At 49.7% G+C, this 15,847-nt stretch overlaps 1 protein-coding gene across 1 annotated transcript in view; it reads left to right on the plus strand.

Moving 5' to 3' along the window:
- Window positions 1-3,332: 3,332 nt before the first annotated feature.
- Window positions 3,333-15,847, plus strand: part of APCDD1L (adenomatosis polyposis coli down-regulated 1-like) — a 55,515-nt gene continuing 43,000 nt past the window's right edge. The window contains exon 1 of the mRNA XM_011936727.1: window positions 3,333-4,080. Coding sequence (XP_011792117.1) covers window positions 4,032-4,080 — 49 coding nt within the window. The 5' untranslated portion in view covers window positions 3,333-4,031. The remainder of the gene's footprint in view (window positions 4,081-15,847) is intronic.

Raw genomic sequence — 15,847 nt, forward strand, 5'->3', positions numbered from 1 at the left:
TTCTGTCTGGACTTTGATTCTGGGGCAAGAGGTGGTGCGGGAGATAAACATGGAGCAAGAAGGTTGGCTCTCACTCACGGACATCTGACTCAAGGACGCTTCCCTCACACCCAGCAAGATCCCCTGAATCCTCGCAAAACCTCAGCCCCAGCAGCTCTGAGCACCCAGGGAGGGCCCCTGCAGTGAACAGCCCAGAAAAGCCCAGCTACAGAGGCCAAGATGCGATAATGCCCACAGATGTGACTCACGGCCAACACAGAGCTGGGGCTTCTCCCCAGAACAGCTTTGTGATTGCTGCCATTTCAAAAGTTCTCAAGCGATTATTTGGTAAGAAAGAGGTCAGGAACCAAGCGTATATCACCCTTCCTTGAGCAAAATGCAAGACCTGGACAACATAACTTTTTTCTTTTTCTGATTAAAAATAAATTTATGTTTGAAGACAATAAGTGAGTTTTAGCTTCGGTTCCTTCTTTTGCTCTTGTTTGATCTCCTTGTGAGTTGAGGAGAGCCTTGTTCAAACACTATTTGTCCATTTTCTTTGCTTTTTTCTATTTGTAGGGTAAAATCTGTGTTACCTTGACAGGGGCAGCTCACCTGCAATGTGCTTCTGTTTCCTTACCTGGGAAGTGAGGAGCGCTGGACCCGTCAGCCTCCGGTGCCCTTTATCCTCCCACATCCTCCCAAGTGTTGCCCCATCGCAAGGGTGAGAACGCAGCAGGCGCAGGGCCCACCTGTAACTCTCAGCCTCAACAATTGGGGTTTAGCTAGGATCTAGAAAAAGCACTTTGTGTGTGTGTGTGACAAGGTCTTGCTCTGTCGCCCAGGCTGGAGTGCAGTGGCACAATCATAAGTCACTGCAGCCTCGACCACCCAGGCTCCAGAGATCCTCCCACCTCAGCCTCCCTAGTAGCTGAGACTACAGGCCTGTGCCACTACACCTGGAGAATTTTTATATTTTTTTGTAGAGATGGTGTTCTGCCGTGTTGCCCAGGCTGGACACAAAAAGTACTTTGGAATTATGTTTCCCCCATTATTCACACACCTCTTTGAAGAGAAGCTGTTATTTTAAAACAGGCCTTTTCTTTTGGGGTCCTCAGATTCAGAAAGGAGTAGACAACCCAGTGAGACAGGACATGTCCTGGAGACACAGCACGGTGGTCGGAAGCAGGGACCTGGGAGTTCTGCCACCTTCCAGCTGCCTGGCCTCAGGACAGTGGCCCAAATTCTCTGAACTCAGTTGCTCCAGTTTGTAAAATGGCCTGACCATAATTCCTACTTCTTGTCAATTTGCTCAGATATAAAGTACATGCATATAAAGTACTCAACCCACCTAGCACCTGGCCCATGCCACAGTCTCAATAATTATCAGCAAATCCTCTCATTTATAAATAAGCCAATACAACTATTAATACACAAGCACCATACTTTGTGGAAAAGTTCGTACCTCTAATAGCAGTACAATAAGTTCTGAAAATACTGAATTATGACCCTACATAGGACATCAGTGTAACACCCATCCTCCCCGGGAAAAGCCACTAATGCTTGAACCCCCATCAGCCGCCTGGGACTTTGAAACACCCACATCCAGAAAGCCCAGAGACTGAAGTCTCCAATGATTATGGCCAGAATAGCATGTAGTTTTAATTTTTTTTTTTTTTTTTTTTTGCTATGGAGTTTCACCCAGGCTGGAGTACAATGGCACGATCTTGGCTCACTGCAACCTCCACCTCCCAGATTCAAGTGATTCTCCCGCCTCAGCCTCTGGAGTAGCTAGGATTACAGACGCCTGCCACCAGGCCCAGCTAATTTTTGTATTTTTAGTAGAGGCGGGGTTTCACCATGTTGGCCAGGCTAGTCTTGAACTGCTGACCTCAGGTGATGCACCCGCCTGGCTCTCCCAAAGTGCTGGGATTACAGGTGTGCGCCATGGCACCCGACCTTAGCATGCAGTTTTTAAACTACCCATAATGGTAAATTTTGTACATTGAAAGACAGATAATTGAACAAATAATCACAATTATGCAATTATAAATAATCACCCTGCACAGCTCTCCTCTTGCCCACAAAGTTATCCCTTTCATGAGAATTTAACATGTGACCTGTAGCCATTGTCTGCCAGGGAAAGCTCACATCGATTTCGGTTTCAGGAAGGCCACCTCGCGTCTCATAGAAACCAGAAAAAAAAATGTCATTTTCAGGAAGCAAATTGATCGTTTTCCTCACATTTCCATTTGCATAAGGTTGTGCTGTGGCCTTGCTCTGGGCTTTTTCCTATTCCCTGTTGCCTCTGGAGAGGAGGAAAGCTAAGGACAGCTCATGGGCCCGCGTCGGGGGTCCCTGGGTGGACTGAAGGGCTCTTGTAGCTCCTGGAAGCCTCACCCAAGTTTCTGGTAAGAAATCAAAGGGTGAGGTGGTGTCCCCTGGTCCTCTGTGGGATGATCAGCTCACAAAAGTGGGACATATGAGTCTATAAAATGCTTCAGAGGGGCAGGTGGACTGTTCACTGGTGAGCCCCGGGAAATGGGCCTGGCCCAGTTCTCCAAACCTTTCCCAAAGGAGGCCATATCTCTGTCTTCTCTCTTCTCTCTTATCTATTCTCTCTTCTCTCCTCTCTCTCTCTCTCTCTCCTCTTATCTATTCTCTCTTCTCTCCTCTCTCTCTCTCTCTCTCCTCCCCCTCTCCTCCTTACTGGTTCTCTTTTTACTTCTCTTGATTTCACTCCCTCCTTCCTTTTCCCTCTCTCTTCCCTCCCCTTACTCTCTCTGCCTGTTTCCCCTTTCCCCACTTTCATTTCTCTTTCTGTCTCTTTCTGTCTCTTTCTTTCTCTCCCTCTCTCAGGTCTCTCTTCTCTGTCTCTCTTCATCCTCTCTTTTCCCCTCTCTCTCCTCTTACTTTCTTTCCCTTTTTCCTTTTTCTTTCCATCTCCTCCTCTCTGTCTCTGGGTTTATGGCAACGCAAGGAAACCCGCACATCCCCAGCCCGCAGCCTTGCCCCCTCGGTCCCACTTCTGTTACCCGGTGATCCATGCAGGTGGGAACAATCCAGTTAACTTTTCCCATCCGAGTGATTCTCTTTCTCTTCTTCATTCATAAATCCCATAACTCTCCCTGTCCTCCTTTCCAAGGCTCGTGCACTTGACTTCAAGGCTTGCCTGCCACCCAGGGTGCCACCAGAGTCCCAGTGCCTGGGGTGGGGGCCGGAGTGGACCCATTGGGGTCCCCCAGCCTGTCCTCCTCCTCACGGCTGCCTTGCCTCTGAGCTGCCACCCTCAGCTGACTCACTCAGATGAGATTTGGGGAGTGGGGGTGGGGGGAGCAGGAGGAGGAGTTGGGAGGAGGAGGAAAACCCGCCTGGTCGGCTCCACACTTCGCCTAGATGCGTTTGGGTGTGGTGGGGAGGGGTTGAGGGCCTCATTTACAGACAGAGGCCGTGGCTGGCTTCTAAGCGACCGGGTTGGCCACTTTCACTGAGCTTCTGGGTTTGCTGGGATCCAAGTTGACGCGACTTTTCCAGGAGTATCTGGAAGACCTGAATAGAAACTTCAGGGGTCCCAGGACTGGAGGGGCTAAGGGGAACTCCCTGCCCCGCTTGACCTTCCAGGGAACCGCCTGGCTAGGGGTGCGCTTTGACGCAAGGAGCGCATCGCTCTGGCTTGGCAGGTACCAGAGTTTGGGGAAGGCCTCCTTGCCCACTGCGAAGACTCTGGGGAAGGCGACGGCCAGGGGACAGACATCTGGGGGAGTGCTGGGGATCTGAATGGTAGAAAGAGCTGCACCAGGGGCTGTGCGCCCTGCGCGGGTGTGCGAGCCTCGCCGGGGGCTGTCTCCACCTCTTCTGGCGAGTTGGACCTATGAGTGAGCAGCTCCGCTTACAACTATCAGCAGCCGGGGAGGCTGAGCGCGTGTGAGGGCCGAGGGGGGCGCAGGACCCTTGCAACTTCTTCTCAGGACCACAGCCTGCACGCCGGCGACCGCGCCTCCCCTTGCGCACCTTGGCGGTGCCCAGCGGGCTGTCCTGCTAGCCCTGCCGGGATGCTCGCAGCCATGCTCCCCTACGCTTGCGTCCTGGTGCTTTTCGGAGGTAGGTGCCACCCTCCCCCATCCGGCAAACTGGCTGAGGTCGGAAGGGAGGGAGCTCGCCGTCTGATGTCCCCTAAGGGCCCTTGGGGACTACGGCCCCGGGCCGGCGCACGCGGCCGCTGTGCTGCGCCCTGCGCTCCCTTCTCCAGTCTCACCTGGCCGGCACCTGCGCGCCTCCAGGAGCTTCCTGGGCCCTGCGGAAGGGAGTCGCGTCACCGCACCATGTGAGCGCCCCTGTACGCTCTGCGCCAGTCGGAGCCTGGCCTGTAGGTACCCAGAGCTGCCCTTTGCGCTGGGCCCAGTGGGACCGGGGCCTCCAAGAAGATACAGGAGGATCCCAGACCCACTGAGCCCCCCATGGTACTGGACAGCCCCGGTCACTCAGACCAAGGATCCTGGGGTTCTTCGTGCCCACGGAATCCTGACCTGTGCGGGGTGGGGCTTCGTCCTGCAGCAGGCCTTGGGGAGAAGCTAGGGAGCGCACAGTGACCCCAGGCTCGAGTTGTGCCCAGCAGGCCTGACAAAGGGGACCAAGGGACTTCAGGAACCCCTGGTAGAGGAGGCAGTGCCTTCTCCAGGTCTAAGGGGTTCCTGGTGGCTCTTCGTGGGGGTGGGGAGTAGGGTAGACAAAACTGTACAAAGGCCAGCTGACTGGAGTGTGCCATCACAGGGGCCAGTCACCACTGACAAAAATGACAGTAACCACAGTTGAAGTGTGCCCAGCTGGGGGCTCATCCCCAAGCACCCTTACATGATGAAAGGCCAAGAATTCTGGCCCTGGGCTTAGACCACCTGGTTGGGAAGCCCAGATCAACATGGTATCAACCCGTCTGGCCTCGGGTAAGCATGGCCATCTGCTCTCTCAGTCTTGACTTTCTCTCCTGTCAAATGGCCTCACAAAATCCCCTCCTCCGTCTGGGATGGTTGTGAAGATGATGGGAGCACGTGCAGGAAGAGCACTCCACTTGCGGCCTGGCCCTGAGCTCACGTTCAGGGAATGGCAGCCGAGAACCCAGGGTAATGAGGGGCTGCGCGGTCCCACGGAGCATGGGCAAGGAGCTAAGTCTAAGTCACCTCGAGGAGCTCTTCAATCACAGTCTTTTCTTCCCAGCCCCCGTATTTCCAGGCAAGCTGTTTTGGGAAGAGCTGGCAAGGGTGTGAATGAGGGTCGAGGGAGGGCGCTTCCGCAGTTTGAAGAGTTGCAGACGCACATGTGGAAAGGGACATTCATCCAGGGGCCGCTTCCCCTGGCAGCCTGGGAGCGAGAGGTCACACAGCTGCCCTTGGCCACAGAGTTGATCACCAGCATGAAAAGAGACCACCTCAGCCCTGCTGCTTCTTTAGAAAGGGCAGGAAAATGTGAACTGGAAAGGGTGAGAGGGGGCCAGGCATGGAAGGGCGCCTCTGCTGGGTGCTGAGATAGGGAGGACAGGATGGGGAAACCGGGTGTCCATCTGCTGTCATCCACCTCTTCCAGGCCGTTGCACCCAGTGGGAATGGGACAGTCTAGAGTGGTAGGACACATGCCCCAGGAGCCTGCAGTCTCAGTCACAGCACAGGACTGTTGTCTTTGGCAGGCCCGAGCTTCCCGTCATGCCAATAAAATCACTGTGAGTGTAGAACCGTGGCTGGCGCCTGGGGAGTCTTGCTGCCCAGCTCCTCGGTGACCTTTCACCACAGGAAGTGAGACAGATTCAACAGCAGAGAAGCCAAGAGTGTCCTGGGGGGCTGACGAGAGAAGGGGGCAGCCTGCTTCCGGGTCCACCTGCCCTCAATTCCAACACAGCCACCAGAAAGGGGGAGGATGCCGTTCAGCCTGCTGCTGCAGCTCCCAGCTGAACGCTTCTTTCAAAAGCTCTTTTCACCACTGGCTGCATCACCAGGTGATGAGATCCTTTTGCTTTAGTGAAAGGAAACGGGACCCAATTAATCCTTCAGCTACTTACATAATTTAGGTGCCTGAGCTGGGCAGGCCTGAACTTCATATCTCCAGGTTCCAGAAACTATATACATAATGGCACACCAGCCACCCCACCAAAGGAATTCAGATTGAGTACACACACGTTAGGGGTTCCTAACCTCACCGCTATTGACATTTGGCACCAGATGATTCTTTGTTGGGGATGAGGGGCCCATCCTGTGCATTTTGGGGTGCTTAGCAGCATCCCTGCCTTCTTCCTACAGATTCCAGTAGCACCTCCTCCTAGTTATGATAACTGAAAAAGTCTCCAGATATGGCCACATGTCTCCAGGGGATAAAGTGGCTCCCCAGTTAAGAATCACTGGTATGAACAGATCAAACCCAACGGGTAGCTTTTCAGATGAATCTGTCAAAATCACTGGGTTAGACGGATTTTGTTATTCTTGCTCTGAACGATCAGGAAATCAAAGGCACAGTGGGGCCCCAAGAAAAACAGCATGGCTTAGGTAGTTTCTAATTTGGACGTTGATTTTTCCCATTTGCTCTCCCTCCCTCTTGTATCTGAACGTGTCTGCATGGCGGCTGCAGGAGCCAGGCTGCGGTATGGGTAGTCACCCACTGCAGCGAGCCTTCCTTCAAACCCTGTCAGGCCACATGTGTCTGGTGCCAGTTCTCCAGCTGCCAGCACTGGTTCACTCCACAGCAATTTCTGGCTTTTAAAAATCTCATTACTCAACAATTTGTGCTGGAGGGGGAAAATGAGAAACCATAGCTTCTCCTTTTTTTCTCGCACTTGTATTTTTTTTTTTTTTTTCTAATTTCAGCTCTGCTTTTATCTCTTGCCATATACTTTGTGATGGCAAGTTATCATTTAGAGTCAGATTAACTAGGTCAAAATCACAGGCTATTCCATAATAAATTAGTTGTTGACATGGAGCTCTGTTTTGAAACCCAGAATAAAAACTAAAGAAAATTACTTAAATACACTCATCCAAAAATCTAATGTGAATAGAAACCCATAATCACATTAGTTATTTAAAACAAACCAAAAAAATGATCCGTGGAGACTTCCTCTTGCTGCTTTGCGATGTGCTCCTCGAAGACGAATCACTGTGGCCAGCTGTGTCACTCATCTTCTGACCACGGCTATGGTCACAAAATGCAAAACAACCAGCTCCAGGCAAATGTAGCAGCTTCCTTGATTTCAAAACCATCTGGATGGCAAAGCAGTTAGAAGCTACATGTGAAGAAATATTTTTGCAGCGTATTGGAAGTTAACTGTGCTAATGAAAGCTTAAAATCAGAAAGAGCCCCTGATAAAACTTCCAAGATACAGTGGTTCATGCCAAAACCAGCCTGGAAAATGAAGATCAATAGCCCAACGCGAAGCGAAGCAGAAGCCTTTAAAATTGGTTTGAGTGTGAGGGCAGCTAGGCTGAGTTGGGGGACTCTTGAGAAGGAAGTGAATTCTGAAGTTGGCACGGAGGGTGGTTTTGGAATTAGACAGACCTGGGTCCTACCCTGGCTTTGTTACCTTCCTGTTCTCTCACCCGGATCCACGCAGCCTCCCTGAGCATGTGGCCCAATCAGTGTGTTGGGAATGGTGATAACCGTGACCTCAGGGAGTGCTGGAAGTGTTCAGTGAGATGGTATATGGCCAGGACTTAGCACTGAGAACCTGGTGAACCCTCTGTGCTGTCCCTGCAGGGAGTCAGATACTGCCCTAAAGTCCCCAGATGTGGGGAAGAAAGAGCCAGAGCCCCTGCTCTCAGGAAGTTGCCATTTCAGCTTGAGCTTGTACGCATCACTTAGCATCTGTCTCCTTTTGGCAGGTGCTGTATTTTCTTCCCCATGAGAACACCTTGACTATCATAATGATATCAACAGCAATAAAATTAATAATTGTTTGGGTTTAACCCCGACACCATGCAGGGCCAGGCTCCATCCTTCTTGCTGCTGTCTCCTGTCATTCTGCCCCAGCCCTGTGGCCAGTGCTACCATCATCAGCTTCCTTGTCTGCAGAGTGGAGGTGTTGACAGAGCTCACTGCTGGAGTAGGGTGAGCTTGCTAAGAGGAAGACTAGGGCCGGGCGCGGCGGCTCACGCCTGTAATCCCAGCACTTTGGGAGGCTGAGGCGGGCAGATCACCTGAGGTCAGGAGTTCAAGACCAGCCTGACCAACATGGTGAAACCCTGTCTCTACTAAAAATACAAAATTAGGTGGGTGTGGTGGGTAGCAGTTACCTGTAATCCCAGCTACTTGGGAGGCTGAGACAGGATAATGGCTTGAACCCGGGAGGAGAAGGTTGCAGTGAGCCAAGATTGCACCACTGCACTTCAGCCTGGGCAACAGAGCCAGACCAAAAAAAAAAAAAAAAAAGGAAGACTTGTCTAGCAGAGAGGCACTGGCAGAGTCTCAATTCAGTGGACATGTATTGTGTGCCTTCCTGTGTACGTGCCACTCACTGGTGTGAGATGCAGAAGACAGAAGGAAAAATCAGACAGCTCCCCACCTTCATGGAAAATGGGGCAACTGCATCTTAAATGAGCAACTAATTACAAGACTGATGAGCACGTTCCCAAGCAGTTTTAGGGGTGTCGAGCCCAGGCTGGGAGGTTCAAGAAGGCCTCCCTAGAAAGGTGATATGTAACCTAGAACTTGAAAAAAGGGGAGGGGCTAAGTGAATGAGGAGGGGGCAGAACAGACAGAATTCCCAGCAGAAGGACTAGTATGTGCAAAGCTTAGATGCAAAAGAAAAGAGAGTGAGGGACCAAGTGGTGGACAGTGGACAAGGTCAGGGGTTGGCAGGCGGTGGTTCCTGGAGGGTTGCAGGGCCTCAGAAAATAGTTGGACTTTATATCAAGAGCAATGGAGTGTTCACTGAAGGATTTAAAGCAGGGTAAGAATGAGATGCCCCTAGAAGTAGTAAATTCCCCATCACTAGAGGCATCCAAGAACTAGCTGGATGATGCGAGTAGTACTGGCTAGGAGTTGACCTGGATTTGCTTCCAGCCCTGAAAGTGTCTAACTGTAAGCCAGCACATATGCTATCAACAGCTGTTTCGGTCCCGTGCTTCTCCCTGCCCCCATTCAGAGCCTGGTAATAATGACAGTGACAGTGATGGGCTGTACTTACTGAGTCTTCTCTGTGTCCGCCAGGGCCCAGGCTCAGCTCCTGACTTACAGCAGCGTTTGAGGTGGGTTGTTAGCCCCATCTTACAACACTCTTGGAAGGTGAAGCTTTTCACTCCCATTTGACAGATGAAGAAACTGAGGCCCAGAGAAGTAGGTGACTTGCCCAAGAAGAGCTAGGCAGGGGTATAGCTAGACTCATTTGCAAACTGGAAACCTTGACAGGCAAAACTAGAGGTAACGTCTGTGCCCATTGATACCATAGTGTTGTCTTCAGTTTCATCATCAGGGAAACGAGAAGAATGTTAGTACCCCTGAGTGAAATCCAATCCAAAGGCCCTGACGTGGCCCACAGCACCCTGCCCGCCCTGGTCCTGCCTGCTTCCTCACTCAACGCCAACTACCTGGGCAGCTCCTGGCTTGGCCTCCACATAGGCAGCACCACTCCCTGGGGGCCTTCACGCTCTCTTCCCTCTGCCTGGAACACTCTTCTGGCTCCTTCTTCCATTCAGGTATCTACTCCGATGTTACCTCCTCTGAGAGGCCTTCCCGGAAGGCTAAAATGGACTCATTGACTCCCCTCGCACACACACACAAACACACACACACGCATGCATGCACATGCACACACATGCGCACACACAGACACACACGCATACTCACTCACACTCACGCATACTCATGTGCGTGCACACAGTCCTTCCCAGTACCCTGCTCTGCCTTTCTGCACGACACCCCTCACTGTCCGTACACCGTGGCCTACCATTACCTGTTTCCCTGTTTAACGTCTGTTCCTCACTATGAAGTAGGCTGCACAAGAAGAAGGCCTGGCCTGTTTTATTGACAGTTCTTTCCCCGGTCCCTAGAATAGTGCCTGGCACATAGTAGGTACTCAGTAATCACTCATACATCCAACATAATGTAAGCAGCAGCAGACGGGAACCCCAGTCACAGCTGCACTGAAGGGCCCTGCCACCGAGGCCCTCCTCAGCTCCTCTGGGGCCTCCCCAGCCACCTCCCCTCCGCCAGTCCTCTGCTCTGTGGTCTTCATCTCTTCACCTCACCGCCAATGCCAACATCTAATTGAGGATGTCAACCACTTCAAGGGGCATTTTGAGATTTAAAATGCTTGCATGCTGTCAAGATGTAAAGTCCATCAGCTGGAGTCTCTCTTGATTTATGGACACCGTCTCAGCCATGTTCACTCTCTCTGCACTCTCCCCTCCGCATGCTCCTTGATCCCCATGTAACAGCTGTCTCCACACACTTCACAGATAACCTCTATTTCTTCTTAGAGAGGATAGTGGCTGCTGGGCTGGAAGCACCACCGTGAAGCAGTCACTCAGGGCCCACCAGCCTGTCCATCAGCCGCATTCCTTCCCAACACAACCTCCATATGCACGCATATGCTGTTTCTTCTGCCTAGAACTCTGTTCCCTGCTGCTAGCCTCCCCTTCGCCTGCAGATTTTAGTGGAAATGCTTAGCAGTGGAATTGCCATGGCAAAGTGTGTTTGCTAAATTCTCCCTCCAGCCTTTTTTCCAAATGAGTTGTAGCAGCACCACCCACATGGTGACCTAGGAGAGCACTCATTTCTTACATCTTCACTAACGCTTGCTATTATTACTTCTTAAAAATCATGCCAGTGGCAATGCTTGGTGGTTTTTATTTGGATTCCTATAATATTATGAGCAAGGAGAAGCATGTATTTGTGTTTTATAGTCCTTTTGTATTGCTTTTCCAATGAACTGCCTGTTCACATCTTTCTCCCATCATTATATTAGCACACAAACACACACACACGCATGCATGCACATGCACACACACGTGCACACACAGACACACACGCATACTCACTCACACTCACGCATACTCATGAAATGGTTCAAACCATTTTTCTTATTGATTTATAAGTGCTCTTTATATACAGAAAAGTAGCTGTCTCTTGTATATGTTGTAATTGTTTTTCAGCTTGCTGTTTGTTCACCCAAGCTTCCTGAAACAGAAGTTGCTGTTTCTCTTCTCTTTCATGTTGACTCCATTGAAACCTATTTAGGGGTGCATGGGCTACTAGCAAGTATATATATTCCCCAGAGGGGAGAACAGATGATCAGATATTCCTACCATAAATTACCGCTTTGTATGTGTGTTGGGGGGGGGCTGTGTGTGTGTTGGGGGGGTGTGTAGGGAGGGAGAGGGAAAGAGAGAAGGAGAGGAAAGGAAAGAGTCAGGGAGAGGGAGAAAGACCAATTTACCTCAGAGAAAAAACAGCTAGAGCACTGTGCTAGCACATTACTTCATTTTATCCTCACAATGTCTCTAAGCCATGAACACTATTACCCCATTTTCACCCTACTGATAAAGACATACCCGAGACTGGGCTATTTACAAAAGAAAGAGGTTTAATGGGCTTACAGTTCCACATGGTTGGGGAGGCCTCAGAGTCATGGCGGAAAGCAAGGAGGAGCAAGTCACGTCTTACATGGATGGCAGCAGGCAAAGAGAGAGAACTTGTGCAGGGAAACTCCTGTTTTTAAAACTATCAGATCTTGTGAGACTTACTATCACAGGAACAGCACAGGAAAGACCCGCCCCCGTGATTCAATCACCTCCCACCAGGCTCTTCCCATGACACCTGGGAACTGTGGGAGTTACAAATTCAAGATGAGATTTGAGTGGGGACACAGCCAAACCATATCAGATACCAGGCACTCAAGTCATCCAGCCAGCAAGCCCAGCAACCCAGATTTGTGGGCCACCAAGTTTCATGCCTCAACTGCCACCCTCCAGTGAAAGTTCAGCTCCAATTTCATGCAAATACCTCCCTGCCCTGATGCCTTTGAAAGTATCATGAATGAAAGCAAAACCTAGACACCAGGAGACACACACACTTGGAGGCATCTGAGCTGACTGTTTATATAACATGGCTTAATGGGGAAGATTGCAGTAGGAGACCACAGACATGCTAACAAGAACAGTTTTTTAAAACCCCAATTAAATGTTAATCTGAGAGTTGCTGAAGACAGAAGAATCCTAATTGTTCATCTGCAAAGACTGCAGAATGGTCTGGGCTCCAGAATTCAATTGCCCAGGTTCACATTCCAACTGCTCTATTGACTGACTAACCACTTAATCCCTCCAAGCCTCAGTTCCCTCCTTTGCAAAATGATGTTTAACCCATGGGACTGCTTGAGTAGATAAGACTGTCCGTGTGGGAGGCTCACTGCAGACCAGACACAGAGCAAGTCCTCAGTAGATGTCACTCATACCATTTATGAAGGTGACAGGACACTGCCCTACAGATTCCAACCTTTGGACCTGCTACATTGCTTCTTCTGGGTGGCTACAAAGCTACCTTCTCCTTCTGGGATATCAGGAGCTTGGCTGGGGAGAAAGAGACAGAAATGGTGTCTGGATGGGTCAGAGGAAGATGGGGGTGTAGAGAAGGGTAAAGAGGTGAGAAGCCCAAATTCCTGCTTCCAGAGGTGCAAGGGGACTCAGGGTGCTTTTGCCTGGGGATGTATCCAAATGGCCCACTCTGGTGGCTAGGATGGTACTAGGAGTTTCTGGGAAGTGGGAATTTGGGGAGTTTGTGTTTGTTTCCTGGGGCTGTCCATAACAAAGTACTATAAACTGGGGGACTTGGAACAACAGACATCCAAAATCAAGGTATCACTGGGGGTGTGCTCCCTCTGAAGCCCGTAGGAGGGAATCTTCTTTGCCTCTTCCAGCTTCTGGTGTTTGCCAGCAGTCCTTGGCATTCCCTGGCTTTAAACTCTTCACTTCAGTTCCTACCTCCATTGCCAAGTGGACTTCTTCTCCCTGTGCATCTCTGTCACTGTGTGTCATCTCCTTTTCTAATAAGTATACCAGTCATATTGGATTTAGGGCTCACCCTGCTCCAGTTTGACCTCATTTTAATTAGTTACACCTGCAATGACCTTATTTCCAAATAAGGTCACAATCTGAGGTACTAGAGTTAGGACTTCAGCACATATTCTGCAGGGTTGCAATTCTGCCCAAAATGCCTAGTGTTGTATCCAAAGGGCCCACTCTGGTGGGTGGGATGGCACCAGGTGTTTCTAGGAAATGGGAAATTGAGAAGTAACGTGATCATCCAACAGTTGAAAGGTGAGTGGCAGAGGGCCAAACCATATCCAGGGATCCAGAGAGGGAAAGGAGGCCAGGAGGCCAGAATTTAAATACCCAACAATAAGCAATGACTTAAATACATCTTGAGGGAATTATGCATATAAAAAATTATATATCCAAAAAAATTGACTAACATGGGAGGATATTTATGGCATAATGTTAGAACAAGAAACACAATGAACCAGGCACAGTGGCCCATGCCTGTAATCCCAGCACTTTGGGAGGCCAAAGTGGAAGAATCACTTGAATTCAGAAGTTCAAGATGAGCCTGGGCAACACAGGGAAATCATGTCTCTGTAAAAAATAATAATAATAATAATTTTTTTTTAATTTGAAAAGAAACACAATATAGTATATTTGATTCTAATTATATTTTCATGGAGGAGGCATCTTTTTTTTAAATAAAAAAAGAAAACATATTAAATGAGCAGTTATCTCTGGGAGGTGGAATTATGAGAAAATTCTTTCTTTGTCTCTACGTTTTTGTCTGTATTTTCTACAGGATCAGTTCCATCTGAGGCTGGGGGTTCAAGGAAAGGGCTGGGTTTGCAGTTTCACAGTTTTGTTACCTCCTGAATTTGCTAGGACTTCAGCAAGAGCGGCTGGTTAGAAATGTAACAGAGGTTGAGGTTGGAGAAGTGAAATCTGAGCTGGCTTCAGGGCTTGGTCCTGGAGTCAGAAGTGGGATCACCTACAGAATTGGGGATCCTGGGTAGTCCAGACGCTCTTAGGCAGACTGATGTTCCTGGGAATGGATTTGGGGAACATCGGGGCCCTAAACATCCAGATGTTTAGATAAGGCCCTGTGCCCTCCCTGCTGTGAGGAGAGGTGCTTGCCAAAGGTGCCCTCAGTCTTGTGGCTGGGGCTTCAGAACAGGGAACTGGAACCCCACTAGGGTGACTGAGGCTATGCTGTAGCTGTGGGTGGATCAATGTCAGCAATACCTAACATCCATTGAGTACTTGCCCTTATGAAACACTGTAGGAGCATTATGTTATTTCTTCACAACTGTCTTGTGGTTTAGGTACTGCTATCTATCACCACTTGACACCTGAAGAAATGGATGCCATGGGGCTAGGGTGCTGCTGAAGAAGCAGAAGCCTAGAAAGACTAGCACCTGGTGGGCTCATGGCTGCTCAGGAACCATCCAGAATGTGTGAAAGTCCAGACCCAATACGCCCAGAACTCACAGCTCCCTGGGGGCCCTGAGGTGCTAACAGTCTGTTCACATGGTTGTCTCAGAGGCAACAAGACCTCTTGCTCATCACAGAGAAGAGCCAGGGAAGGTTGGATCCTTTACCAAAGCCAGGGATATGCATTGAGCTACGTGTTGGTACCATTAGCCATGGAGGCGTTGCCCTGAGCAATCTGCTCTCTCCTCTCCCTCATCTCAAGTCCTTCTCTGCTAGAAACAAAACTGCAGTGGACAGGTACCAGTTTTGCCTGCCTGGGCTCCATTCCTCCTTCTTTTGCTACAGCAGAATTTCACTGACTCCAGTCCTAGAGGACTTGTCAGTCAAGGTGCTTCATCTCCACCTGAGGTGTGAGTCTCCAGATAGGCCCATGGGATGCTTGCCCCAGGACTTTGAACCTTAAGTGCAGTGACCAGAAGCTAAGCACGTTCTGCCCACTGAGTGTCCTGGAGAAACTGCAGAGTGGTTCCCACCAACTGCACGCCCAGAGCATCCCTTGGCTCCATGCCCATCCAAGAAGTCCCTTTTTAGCTTACATGAGTCAGATGTTGCTTCTGTTGCTTACAACCAAAGCAGCTAACCAATATGTCTACAAAGTTTATTTTGAGACCATGCCCGCAGTTAGCTAAATAATATATGTGCTGTACACCCCTGCTGTTCACTATCGCTAGAGCTCAATGTGCATTAAAAACAAAATACGAGTTGCCTTTCCCAAGCCTCAATGTTAAATCATATAGAAAGAGTGAAGAAAAGCAATAGCTCATACCCAGCCCTACTCTTTTCCAAAAGTATGTGTAGATACAGGAGAGCACGACATGGCTGTATTTAGCCTGGAATTACCAGTGACCACAGTAAAACAAAATTACTTGTTCTTTGAAATGTACAATCAGAGTTGCTTTAACATGTGTTTTTGGTGGTTGGGTGTGGTTTCTAGATAGTTTGAAACTGAAGTCTACTGCTTGGCCCATCAGCTTTAACCAAATTCTGATGGGCTCCAGTTTCCTTAACAGCAACCCACAGACTGAAATTAAGACCAACTTGCCCGTGAGTGAAAGTGCCTGGGCTTTTATGATGATAAGCATTTGGATTTGTTGTTTCTCTCACAGTCTTGCAATACTTTTGCATTTCTGTCTGCCTCTCACAGGAAATCACTTCGAGGTAACCATGAAAATCTCTGAGAAGATCATAACCTACATGACCAAGTGGCTAGCTGCATTTTGCTAGAAACCCCACCCCCAATATTTCAGGGACTGTAAATGCTGCCTTAGGGAAATTCAGAGACATGTGCTTCTGCCTCTGATGGTGGTTAGGGGCAGCCTGACTTCCGGAAAAGTCGGAATTCCGGTCCCATATAAAGAGTCATGTCCACT

Source organism: Colobus angolensis, unplaced genomic scaffold (genome assembly GCF_000951035.1).
Source record: "Colobus angolensis palliatus isolate OR3802 unplaced genomic scaffold, Cang.pa_1.0 Scaffold156, whole genome shotgun sequence".
Lineage (NCBI taxonomy): Eukaryota > Metazoa > Chordata > Mammalia > Primates > Cercopithecidae > Colobus > Colobus angolensis.